Source organism: Manis javanica, chromosome 4, assembly GCF_040802235.1.
Source record: "Manis javanica isolate MJ-LG chromosome 4, MJ_LKY, whole genome shotgun sequence".
Classification (NCBI taxonomy): domain Eukaryota; kingdom Metazoa; phylum Chordata; class Mammalia; order Pholidota; family Manidae; genus Manis; species Manis javanica.
The window spans coordinates 56055553-56069143 of NC_133159.1; the positions used below are offsets into that span (position 1 = coordinate 56055553).

At 45.1% G+C, this 13591-nt stretch overlaps 1 protein-coding gene across 4 annotated transcripts in view; it reads right to left on the reverse strand.

The window, feature by feature from the left end:
• Positions 1-6857: 6857 nt before the first annotated feature.
• WLS (Wnt ligand secretion mediator) overlaps positions 6858-13591 on the reverse strand; it is a 95861-nt gene continuing 89127 nt past the window's right edge. For 3 of the 4 annotated variants that reach the window (XM_037024302.2, XM_017650596.3, XM_037024300.2), the window contains one exon: positions 10555-11380. In XM_037024302.2, coding sequence (XP_036880197.1) covers positions 11271-11380 — 110 coding nt within the window. In that variant the 3' untranslated portion in view covers positions 10555-11270. Of the gene's footprint in view, positions 7092-10554; positions 11381-13591 lie in introns of those variants that run through there. The other variant, XM_037024301.2, reaches the window with a different exon arrangement.

A 13591-nucleotide genomic window follows, 5' to 3' on the forward strand; every position in this document is an offset into this window, starting at 1 on the left:
GTGGGACAGTCCATGGTGTCTCATGTCTCAATCCACTGAAGACTTCCCAGGAGATCCTTCCTGGAGCTCCTTTGGGCTTGTGTCTGCTCCAGGAGGGTGGATCTGGATCATGTGAGAGGCCGCCAAATCACCCCTCTATCAGGGACACACAGATCTGCTCCCTCCAAATCACACCAACAGAACAACCACAGAGACGAGGATAAAACCGCTGTTGAGTAAACTGTCTCTGCTACTTGGGATGACATTTAGAGGTCCCTGGGACCTGGAGGTGAGTCACTCTGTTTAAGATGCTTCCCTTGCTCTGAGTCACAGCATAGGGTGGTGGTAATGGAGCTGTCCAGGCACAGCCTTGAGTGTTGGCTGTGTGACCCAGGGCAAATGACTAAGCCTCTCTAAGCTTCCACAAGCTCATCTGTAAGAGGCGTGAAGAAAAGTACCTATGTCATGGGGCTGCTTTGAGGTGCTGGCACAAACTCAGTGCTTCCTAAAGAGTAGCTATTATTATTTGAACACTGGCTACAAGGGGAGATTCTGAGGTATACCCAAACACAACACTTTAAAAAATGTAAGCTTGCCTTTTAAAAATGTAAACAAGTTTTAAAAATGAAATTTAAAAATATGTTCTTCTCTTCTGATAAGGTTAGTTTTTGTGTAAGGTTGGGCACACATGATAGAAATAATTAACAGAAATCTAGGGCTTCTGGAAATTCAAGGACTCCATCACTCCTCCTGTATTCTGCTGCTCTTCACCCTCTCCCTCCCGGCAGCAGCCAGGGCATGTTAGCAAGGCCCTCAGGGCACACACTGGCAGGTCTCCACCTCCCAGATGGAGGTACTTCAGTAGATTGCAGCTCTCCATGGAACTGACCTGAAGCCATCTTGTTGCATGTTGTCTCTTTGCCCCAGAGACCTAGATCAAGTGGGAAAGAATTTTCAGTTTCATCATTAACACCTAGGTTGCCTCCTGCCCTTAATGCTGAACTGGAGAAGGAATCACCAGGAGAGATTCAGCCCATTCTGTGGCTTCTGTGACCCTCCATCAGAAGGCCAGTGTTGGGGAGGAAGGACAGGGACAACACTTGATAGGGTCCTGCTGTAAGTATGCACTTAGCATGTATCAATCTTCCCACAACTACATGGGGTAAGGGACTGCATGCAGCCACACAGAGGCTGAGATTGATGAATGGCTGCGCCAAACCAGCAGAGTCGGCGTTTGTCTTTCCACCTAATAATGCTGTGGTCTGTACAGTATCTGGGGCAGGAAGAGATGTGTATCTACTAGAATATGCCAGTAAACGCAGTGTATAGACCTGTTAAGAACAGGCTCTGGAGCCAGATGGAGTTAAACTAGGCTCAGTGACTTCCAAGCTGTGTGACCTCAGGGAAATGGTTCAGCATCTCTGTGCACCAGTTTCCCCACCTGTAAAATGAGAAGTAACCAAACGTACCTCACAGGACTGATTTGAGGATTAAAATGAGTTGATAAATATCAAGCAGTTAAAATAGTATCTGGTACATGCATATCAATGACTGTATAAATGTTAGATATCACAATTGTTATTGAATTAAGTACCATGAAGGTAAGAATATTTGTCTGTTTTGGTTACTAGTCTGTTTTAGTAACTGGTCTGTTTTATTAAGTACCACTTAATAGTGTACTTAATAGGTGCTACATAAATATTTGTTGGGCAAATGAGTATTGTTACCACTATCAGATAAAATTGTCTTTTGTAATGTGGACATTTATTTCGGCCAGCAGAGGGCAGCAAATAGCTATGACTGATTAATTCTGGGCAGGGAGGGTTTTGACCTTAACTTCTGCTGGGGGTGAAAGGTTGTCACCGCACAGGTATGAGAGGCCCCAACCCCTCCCACACAACTCACAACAGCCCTTGGTGCAGTTTTTGCCTCATAGGCCTAACTTGTTTTCAGCTTCTTTCCTCCCTCCCTTTTTCCTCTTTCTCTTCTTTCCCTTCTTTATCCTCTCTCTCTCTCTCATGATGTTTCTCTCTCACACTCACTTCTTTGCTTCAAGATTGTATATCTTGAAGTATACAGTACACACTCCCAATTTTTATCTGCACAACTGCTGCTTGTACTCCAAACCATGAAGTCTAGAACGCATATCTTTATGCAGCATTCTTCCCAACCAACTAATGATGCAAGATGTAATATAATAGAAAGGATGTTTGATTTGATAAAACTAGACTCAGAGAGGTATTAGCTGTAAAGTTAGAGTACTAGCTGGGGCCTCTCACCATCTACCCCACCAGGTCTGCACTAACTTCCCTTTTTTGCTCACAGGACACGTACATGGTCCCTCTGTTGATCTAGTCAATGTAGCCATAGACCTCTAGCCCCAGGTGCCATCCATCCCCTTGGGCTCTGGGACAGAGCAGCAGGCTGCCTCCCAGAGCAGCTCCCCTGGAGGTCCAGGAACAGTGGTCAGGAACCCCCACTGCCTATTTGTTTCTCAGCTTGCTTGGCCCTGCCCACAGTTCTCACATTTCCTGTGACCCAGTGGAAGTCCATCTTCACCAGATGGTGCATTTCTTAAGGGTTGACAGAGCCCATACAGGCAAAATCAAAGGTGCATTCCTTAGTAGCCTCTTGGGAGCCCGTGGGCACCTAGAATGTTCTACTTTTTGCTGGCAGCTTCCAGCACAGCCCTCCATCAGCCCCACAGCTGCTCCAGAGTCTTAGCTCACGGGTGGTTTACTGCCATGCCTCCCCAATTTGCTTAAGATCCTATCTTTCCCAACTATTATTTAAAAAATGATGCCTGGGTGACCATTTGGAAAAAATATTTAATTGAGATTCCTATTGAAAAACAAATTCCATGTGAATTGTTGAGTTAAAGGAGGGAAACTAAAAAAGGAAAAATATAAAACTAGAAAAAGTATGCACAACCTATTATCTTAGATTAGGAAGATTTCCTTAAGTATTAGAGCAAAGATAGAAACTCTAAAAGATAAGATTTACAGATTTGATTGCATAAAATTTAAAAAGCTCTATGCCAGAAACATCAAAAACAAAATTAAAAGCAAGCAACAAATTGGGAAAAATTTGGCTACACACACAACAAAGAATAAATATCCTAAATCAGAATATTAGAGGAAAACAAATGAAGAATTTGAACTGACCACCTAAAAATATAAATTTATGGGATTATGGAACATGTTCAGTTTCACTGGTCATGAAATAAACACAAGACCAACTTTACTTATTTTTGGCCACAGAAGTGACAGATAACAACTGTGTAGTGTCAGTAAGGATGCGAAGCCGAGGACCCCTCGCTCTGCTGGTGGCACATTTTTGGAGGGTACTTTAAGCTTACAGGTGACCATGATGAATGCTTTCTAACATAGCCTTTATCACTACTACTGTATTTATTTATATTTATTGCTCCTCCCCACCTTCTCCTATCAGGTCAATACACACCTTGATGACAGGAATGTTGCTTACTGATCTGTCCCATCACTGGATGCTCAACATAGTGAATGAATGACTGAATTTTGGCCCCAGTAACTCTACTCTTAGGAACTGATCCTAAGGCGATAATCAGGGATCTATATAAAGATTTACATCCAAGGATGTTCATTTCAGCATATGCCATAATAGTCAAACTTTGCAAGCCATTGAAATGTCCAACAATAGGGGATTAATAAATTATGACATATCCTCATTGGAAACTATAATAATAAAGTCATGAAAATCATGTTGTGTATGATATGATGAGATGGAAAGATTTTCTAGATATAGTGAACTGTGGAAAAGGCAGGTTACATATTGCTGTTTTCTAGAGAATTTCTGGAGAAATTAATATGATCCTAGTGCATATATATATACACACACACATTATATATATGTGTGTATGCATATTTTATATATGCATAGAAAATGATATGTGCATATATGCATAGAAAAACTTGTGTAAGAACACCATCCAACATTTTAACAGTACAGATGACTCTTGAACAATGCAAGGGGTAGTGCTGACCTCCTATGCTGTTGAAAATCCACCTATAATTTTTGACTCCCCCTAATTTTAACTAATAGCCTACTGTTGATTGGAAACTTTACAAATAACATAAACAGTTGATTAATACCTACTTGTAGTAAACATATGTAATATATTATATATTGTATTCTTCAAATTGTATTATATACTGTATTCTTCACACTGTCACAAATCTCCAAAAAATTTTCCAATACATTTACTGAAAAAAATCCAGAGAAGTGGATCCACCCAGTTCACATCCATGTTGTTCAAGGCTCGGCTATATTTATCTCTGGGTGATGTGATTATGAAAAATTTACCTTTTACTCTTTTATGTATTTTTCCAAAGTTTTACAATAAGCCTGTTTTGCTTTTAAGATCAGATAAATGTAAGTATCCACATGCCTCAAGCTGACCCGGCTCCAAGTAGCCAAGGCCCAGGGGTGACCTGCCCCGGTAGAGGGCGCAGTGTCTGGCTAAGCCCCCCAGCCTCGCCTGCTCGGCGAACCGCTCTGCGGCAGCTCCTCCCGCTTCCCCCAGGTCCCGCAGCCGCGCACCCTGTTGGCCTTTCTTCGCTTTTCTGTCTTCTGACCCTTGACTCTGCATTGCCTCTGCTCTCAGTGCTGCCAGGGACCGCCTTCCCAACTTGCCTCGGAGTCTGCTTTTAGGGGAACCCTGGCTAAAACACATGAAGGTTGTTTTAAAACTCCTTCCCACTCCTGGGAACGACCCCTTTTATGAGGCCTTTTCCAAACAAAGGGATAACCTTTATATGGTGCCTTCTCGGTTCGTGGGGCCTTGGCCAGCTTCTGGGTCTTTCTTGTGTTAGCATTCCCACCGGCATTTCCATCTTATGTTCCATATCCTGGTCTTTCTGCTGCAGCATTTCCATCGGGTGGGCGTGTGAGAAATGCCAGCCAAGCCGCTGTGGTGGAAAGATCTGGTGTGCTGGCCGCTCCTGTTTGGAGATCACTTTCAGTCTCTCCTTTTCCGTGAACTGGAGAGAGACGCTGCCTCACTGGGAGTATAGACCGTCCCGGCCTTGACTCAGCTGTAAAGAGTAGCTGGATACAGGAGCCACCTGAGGGAGGTCAGGGCCTCGGAGCAGTTCAGAGGAATGATAGGGGGCCGCAGGCCTGTGCAACCAATATATATGCACGGGACCTGTTTAGCATCCCAGGCAGGACACCAGACATCCGCCCACAGCAGGTCTGGATCAGGTGCCCTACCTTTATTGCTATGAGATGGACATTATTAATGCAAGACTTCCTGTACGGTTATTAGAATCAGGGCAGAGGACTTCAGAGATCGCCTAGTTCAAGGGGGGTTGGGGTCAGCTGCCCGGAGGGTCTCAGAGCAAAGTTATATGCCGGAGCAGGACCAGACTCACTGCTTTTTAGAGGAGCAACTACGAATTTCCCAGATGCAAAGGTCTGACGTTGTCCTAAGGATTCACTCAGAGATAGCTGTCATCCTCCGCTTGGCCAGAAGAGGGCAGACAGTTGCCATGGATGGAGGGGGAGAGCCACACATCGTTTTTAGGCTGGAATACCATCTCCTTGTTATGGTCATTCTGCTTTAATGACAGTTGCACTCAAAACAAAATTCTGACCCTTCTGGTGCAAATATGCTACTCAAGGGACAGTGAGTTCAGAGACTGAAGATCTCTTCCTAGTCCCAGCTTTGTCACTTCACCTCTCTGAGCCTCATTCTGTAAAGTAGGGTCTCCACTATGTGACTGTCAGGAGGTGGTATTAGGGGTAATTATGTAAATCACAGAGCTCCACATTTCAAAATACACATGAAAAAAAGGAGTTTACTAGCAACGGGGTGTGTGTGTGTGTGTTTGTGTAGAAGAAAGCTGGACAAGGGAGAAAGGTTGAGGCTATGAGAGGCTTTTCTGGTGTCAGGTGAATATATATTATGTTCTCAAGCAATTGAAACCAACTCATTATACACTTGGAAAAGACTTAACTACTTTCACTTGTTTCAAATTGTACTTATTTTAAAAGTTAAAGATATGCTTTATCTATTGAATATGTGTGTGAGGAAAAGTACCACAGGGTTATATGTAAAGTCCTAAATTTAGGTGGAAAATATGGCTGAATGCAACAGAAGTGCTTGTGAAATTTTACATGGTCTTGAGAAGCAATAAAGATGTGGATTTTTTTAAAATTTAGTGCTATTTTCTTTAGACATTAAGCCCTAGTAGGAATATTATGCTCACATTCATCTGCGCTAGCCAGAGCAATACTGCCGTCTTGAGCACCATGTTTTGGAGCAATGAGGGACCAGAATGTCTTGGAGCAATGAGGGACCAGAATGCAGGTAACAGGCAGGCAGCCTGAGGGAGCAGGCTGGAAACCATGTCTGGAAGGGAGGTTGAGGAACTGATATGTGGGTCTGGGGAAGAGCCACCCAGACTGTGGGAATGAGTTCGGTCAGAAGAAGAGGGTCAGAGTCACAAAGGGAGGTCTGGTCTCAACCCCGAAGGGCTTCTCAAGGACTGAAGCGAAGCGCATGGTCACAGACACGAGAAGCTCCAGGCGCTGGACAGTTCCAGGGGTGCCTGGCAGACCCGATGTCAGGAGAAATGGGGCTGCTGAAGCAGGTTCAGAAGCCAACGTACCCTATGCAACCTAAATGGTCACATACCAAAGCGGGCTGGGCGAGAGCGAGCTAGCACGAGCCAGAATGGTTCCTGTGGCAAAAGAGGGTGAAGGGCCCTGAAATGCAGGGGACAAAGGCACCGTCTCATAAAAATCAGATGCACCGGCAAATTAAGCCACATCAATGGCACTAACGCACCCTGATGATCAATGTCAGCAAAGTCTGCTTGAATCAAAAAACAAAAAAACAAGGGGCTACCAAAGAATTTATTTCCATAGCAGTCAGACAACGACTGGGGTTAGCTGAGGTGTGTCACCTGCTCACACATGAACCCTCCCCAGTTGAATTCCCATACCGTGCTAGGCACTTTTTAGGGGGCTCTGTGTATTTTCTTTGGAGGCACAGGGATGATTCCTCAGGCTTCACCATGGTTGAGATATTATCTTTCTTCTATTTCCTCTTTTAAGCCTTTATGGTCACCCTGCAATAGGAAGGAAGAACATGTTTGAGATGATGGAGCCACGGGTATGTGCATGCTGTGCTGTGAAGGACTGTATGGCAATTGTAGTTTCCTGACATTCCCCAATGAGATCAGTCAGCCTCTCAGAGCCTGATCACTTTGAAAGAGTTGATGGAACACTTCTAGAAATGCCAAGATGGGGATGAGACCTGAGACCAATCCTCCGTCAGAATTTCTTTCAACCGCCTCACAAGTACCTGCCAGGACCCCAAGGGTGTGACTTCCAAGGGCTCCACCTATTTTGAGAGATGGGCTAAGGACTCAGGCATCAGATTTGTTCAAATGCTTTACCTCAGTTATGGGAAAGATTAAAACCACCTGGAGGTTGCAAGGGGAACCGGTTATTTCATCATGGACATTTTCTTCCCTGATGGGGACAGTGTAGCAATAACACTTAGTGAATACTCAATAGGTTGACCAACATAAAACTGATTTTGTTTTCAATTTGGAATAGCAATGGTATTTTATTTATTTGTTGAATATATTGGCGAACTCAGATTTTAAAAGCAGATCAATTGGAAAAATGTTATGCTTTCCTGAACATTCTTCAAACCTACCTGAAAAGTTTTAGGATGATTTGTAAAACTGGTATACATGGCCAATAATTACATGTTTTGGTAAGTTGATGGTCCTTAATAAAGGCTTTTTCTCACCTCTTGAAGAGTTTCTTGAACGTCCCACTGATTGAAAATAGTGGTGTTCCGCCTGCATTCTTGAAACTCAGAACTTTTTTAGCAGATTCCCAACAGCCACTTCATGTTTGTCGAGAAGACAGAACACACAGTGAGGCAAACTGCAACCACTGCTGGACCTCAGGTTTCTCCTCCAAGATCTACCTGTTATTTCTCTCTAGTCTCAAGATGAAAATGTCGTTTCACTCGTTCAAAACTAACTCACCAGCTTGTGTCTCTGATCCCAAACCTCTGACCCACCTCGACTTCAAGGCAGCTCTCACCCCTCGGGCCCGCCAGCTCTACCCGTAGTTCTCCCCCCAGACCGCAAGCCGTACGCTTTCCCCGCACTCTGGCTCCTGTGGGAGCAACAGTCCTCTCTTTCTTCCCCAACATGACCGCCCATTGACTCTGCTCCACCTCTAACTTGTGCTCTTGCCACTGGCGAAGGTCACACACATACAAACCACCAAATCCAACAGCTTTTACTCAAACCTTAGATGCAGTTGAACCTCTCTGGAGAGCTAACATTTTCCCCCCTGTGAATCTGGGTCTTTCTCTGGCTTCTCTGACAACTTGCATTCCCTGAGTGATTGACTTCATTTTCTTCCTCTCACCTATGAAACGAGGCCGGGCCTGGTTCACTGGTCTTGCCAGTTACCCTCCTTGAGGCATCCACGCTCTGCCCCAGCTGTGCTTCTCACTCCCAGGATGATGGCTGCCCAACCTCCTGCCTGAGTTTCACCTTTCAGCTGTTAGCTTCATTTTTACAAGGACGTGGCTCTTAAACCCCAGCCCAGGTAAACCCAAATTCATCATCTTTCCCATTGTGGTAGATCTTTACTGATGGTTTGCTCAGCTTAAAATGGATTTTCTGCTCTTTGGAAACTGACCCCAATCCACAGGTAAGCCCCTAGCAGCCATTTAACTTGACTTTCTGATCACAACTGATTGGCACAGGGACAGACACCTGCCTGGGGCTGAGCCACTCACAGACTCTCTCGTAGACCTGAAGTGAGGCAGACAAAGATTCGGGCTGCTTGTCCATGGCACTGCTCTACAGCGAAGGGCCAGGGAGTCCTGGTGCAGGAGTCCCTTAGAGCCGACTGGGTTCCTAACCTTTCTGGTTAATTAGACTCTTCCGTGGATCCATGATCTACTCTAGGAAAGTTCTTGTAAAGTTCCTTTTTTAGCTAAACTTGCTGCAGTTGGCTTCTTCTACACACAGACCTGTAAGTAATAGGCCCACAACACTTCTTCAGGACTTAATTCTGTTGAGGGCCCTACCATTCTCTCACTTTGTCATATCCAGAACTCTCAAACCTCCTCATTATTCTCTCCTACCGACCCCCTCCATTCCATGTTCTCAACTCCTGCCCTGATTCCAGCCTCTGTGGTGTCTCCGCCAGGCTCATTAAGCTTCCTCGTGCTCCAGTAGTAATTCTGATCATCACTTCCCTGCCTGAAACCTTAGGCTGAGTCACACAGCTCCTACCATAGCATTAAAAACCCTTCTCATTCTGGCTCGTGGTGCACAGGGCCCATCTTCTGCTATTTCCAGTCCTTCCATGTGTAAGCAGGTCAGATGACCAGACTTAGCCAACCATCCTCTGTCCTTTGCTTCCTCCATGATTTCTGTACTGCTGTTCCCCTTGCTCTCTGGCCCTGGTAAAATCTTACTTCCTCTTCAAGGCCTATCTGAGGTCCTTTCCCCAGCTCCTTAGGAGAAACCCTCCCTACATCCTCTAGGACAGGAGATCCTTTGCTGTGTTCTAAGTTCACCTTCCCTTCCAGTCTGTGGCACAGGCTGCATGTAGCTCCTGGCACCACAGTGGTTGATCAGAAGGTGGATGGTGAGGGCATGGGGATCACACATCACCACACATTCACCAGGATAGGAAAGGGTCTGAGAGAACAGCCAGAGCCAAAGTACTTCCTCTGTCACTGTGTACCACAATTTTAACCAAGATCAGGGAAAAGAAAGCATTTGGGCTACTGAATGGATGAATTAAATGGACTGTGCCCCAGGGCTCTAGGCATCAGTGTCTGAAAAACAGAACACTCACGAAACTGTATTTAAACTCCAGGAAGAAAACATTTATATGACTTAAGAGTATCAAAACCATTTCCATAAACATTAAATGAATTAACGGCACTGCAACCCGTGAGGCAGTTTAAGTTTATTAATGCCAGCTTGCAGGTGAGGGAACAGCCAGGTCAGATGACTTCAACAAGGTCACACTGGTAAATGACAGACCTTTGACAGGAAACTTCAGACCTAGTATTCTCTCTGTGAGACCATGCTGCCTCTCCAATGGCAGAGCTAAAACAGAATCAAACAGGTTCCTTGGGAGATAGAAGTAAGGTGTGTGAGTGGGGAGAGTATCTCCTTTTAAATCATGTAACTTTTTCCCCCTAACCTTGCTGCTGTCCGTGTAAGCATTCACTGCCAGCCTAGGGAGGTCAACCACCCAGTACAGAGAGTGTTGCCTTATTTCCGGAAATAGCTACCTCCCCCAAACACTGACTTGATGGCAAATATTTTAATTTTTATGAAGCTATTCCCCCAGCCCATAGAATCAAGGTGAAAAGAAATCTACATGTAGTGTACTGGTGGAGCAAAGAGGATGACGTGTGCATACACACATCTGCGTGTACATACAGGTTTATTTAAATGATCGCATCTACACGCTTGGAGGCTGTTTGAAGCATCTTATCAAAAGAAAACACATTTTAAGCAAAAGGTTAAAAAGGCTTTTCAGACCCAAAGGTCATTTAATACAATAAACCCTACTTGGGTAGTTCAGCAAACATTTCTTTAAAACCCACATCCAACAGACTGGTTAGCATTGGATATACAGATTTGGTTTCAAAGCCGAAATGCCCCTGGTGCAATAGACGTTCTCATGAAATTCAGTTATTTTATATTATGCCATAAAAAGTAGGGATACATATCTATCGACAACTTAAATATTAACACAGTAGGCTACTTGGTGATATAAATAGGAAAAAAAAGTGGTCATGGATTAGGAGTCAGAAGTCTATGACATCAGCCTATCTTGGACTGCAGAGGATGTTAAAATCTCTCCTAGAACCTAAAACAGGAAAAAAAAGGCAAATATTCCAATCCACACAGACCCCATCTGGCCCAAACCATCCCCCCAGGAGTCCACCCCCAACACATGAGATTTACTAACCACCTGCTACAGATGTTACTATGTCACTAATTAACAATGATCACAGAAAATGTGTCATAGCAGAGGCTTCCTTACCATACACAATGCGTTAGTGGCTGTAATAATCCTTCTCTAAGAGCTACACTCAGGAGGCAAACTGACAGCTGGTTCAAGAAACCCCAGCTCTGAGACACGAGCATTTGTTTGCACATTGAGCTCTCTCTGGCACGCCCCCCACTCCCATCAGAGGGGTTGCGATGTGGGGGCCGGTCCCAGCCAGGTGCTGCCCCCTCCTACTCCTGGGCTTCCTTGCGTGTCAACTTGTAGATCTCAGTGGGTCCATCCACGTGGGTGATAGTGGTGGTGAGCTGCAGTTCTTCCCCACTGTGGACACCCAGATCACCTGAAACAGGGTTTTGGTGTTAGATGTGTTCAGGGAGGAAGGAGAACAAAGCTGGGATTCATCTCAGGAACCACCGCCCCAACACCAGCCCTCCTCCACATTCTGAGTGTACAGAGAAGACCAGGGAAAAACACCTGGGCGAACTCCCAACCTTCTCAATCCGACTTTGTAGTAATTTCATAGCATTTTTGTCTCCCGGAGAAGAGTTATGAATGATAGATGAGTCAGCTTAATGCATTTAATGAGAACTTACTTTGTGCCTGATGCTATTCTCCATGCTCTGTAGGAAACTATTTAATGCTCTCAAGAGCGCTCTGTGGCAGGCACTCTGATCATGCCACGAGGAACCCTGAGGGGCATGAGGTGCTGGCCCACGTGGAGGGGCGGACACCTCGGAGAGCCGGGGAACCACGCTGAGGAAGACAGGTGGCCTCCCAGGCCCGCGCTCTGCGCTAAGCCAGTGGCCCGTGATGGGAGGGTGAGGACTCACACATGCTGAGTAACTGACAAGCGGCTGCACCACATGGAGGCAATCAAGACTTAGGTGTGTTTAACAACAGGCCAGGCAGGTACTCCACGTAATGCACTGAGGAATAAGTAGGGCATTTATTCTGGAGGGAAAAAGTGTCAGCCATCTGCTCTGGATTTTCAGCTGTCCCTAGGCCAGAACACCATCAATGGTTTGGGCCCATCATCATAGACAGAGGAATTCCTCTACTGAGATGGAATCATGTGGCCTTTTCTCAACTAGCGGGGAAAGGTATGTTTCTGTAAATTAACCATAACTTAGAGCAAAGCCTTCGCCATACACTTAAAACTAATATCCTGTCACTAGTTGAAGAATTACTAGCCACGAGGCATCTGAGGACCTCAGGAGTCGCCACATACCGGTCTCACAGGCTGCTTGGCTGGTGCCCTTCCCACATGCCACATGGTATTAGACTGTCATTGTAGACCCATTTCTCAGTGGCTGTGCAGCTGAAACAGTCTTACTATTAAATGCTAGTCTCAGCAGCAGGGACATTAGCTGTTGCAGAGGACAACCAATGGCATTTGGGGCTGTTTTGGCAAGGGTCTGGCCCACAAGATTGGGGGCAGAGCAGGTGCTAAGGGGAGTTTCAGTCCAGCCTCCAGCAAGGCTCGCCGCATCCAGCCTTGGGCCAGGGCATGGACCCATGGGGGCAGAGGCTGCTGAGACGCTCTGCCAGGGCCACCCGGGACCAAGCTGGACCATCGCTTGTGCAATGAGCAAGTTTTCTCAGGCCACTGACTCTCATTCTCACTGCTGCAACTTCGAGTTCCCCTCTCAGTCCAAGCATGTGTATAAGCCTCAAGTTTCTTGGTCAAAGCTAGCTCTGGATTTGCATATCTGAGCGAGCTGTCAAAACTTCAAGGCCAGTTTCATGATCTGCCTGTCTGTGTGAGCCATCAAAACTTCAGAGAATTTTTACGGATCCCTCCAGTAGACCCATAACACCTCCAAATGTTTACCTAAAGGATCCCTTTCACTTTAGACTTACTGAAAAAGATACCAGAATCTAATTCCAATCAGGTTTTGAACCCACGATGCTAATTCTTTAAACTTAAAATGTGATTCTAGTTAGCAGGTCCTAGAAAATGTGTATGATCCATTAGCCAAAATTACTTTGGCTTCTTTATTTGAACAGGTACCTACATTAGAGTGCTATAGAGAGTGCTGACACCAGGCTAAACACTTTACAAAAATTAATGCATTTAGTCCTCACACCAGCCCTTTGACAGAAGTACTAGTGTCATCATCCCGTTCTATTGAAGAAACTGAGGCACAGAGATTAAGTAACTTGCCCAATGCCCAGATAATGATGTAAGATTCAAACTGGAGCAATGAAGCTCCAGAATTCAGGCTCTCAACTTTTAGGCTAACCTGACTCTTTGTAAATATTCTAATTTCCAACAGCCAATGAGAGAGCCAATGAATGAGTTCACATGCAATGAGTTACAGTCATATACATATGATAATTTGAATGAATTGTTCAGCAAATTAATTCTGCTTTTGTACCTGATGAAAGAGAATTTGTAGCACATAGTATATCAGTGCACTGACAATAAAGCGACCTATTATTTAAGGGTATTTATCATATGCACTATTAGGAGCTCAGGATGCCGTGTATTTCCTTGTAAGATAGGAAGACACTGAAGCTCAAATAGGTGATCTATTTCTGTAATGTGACC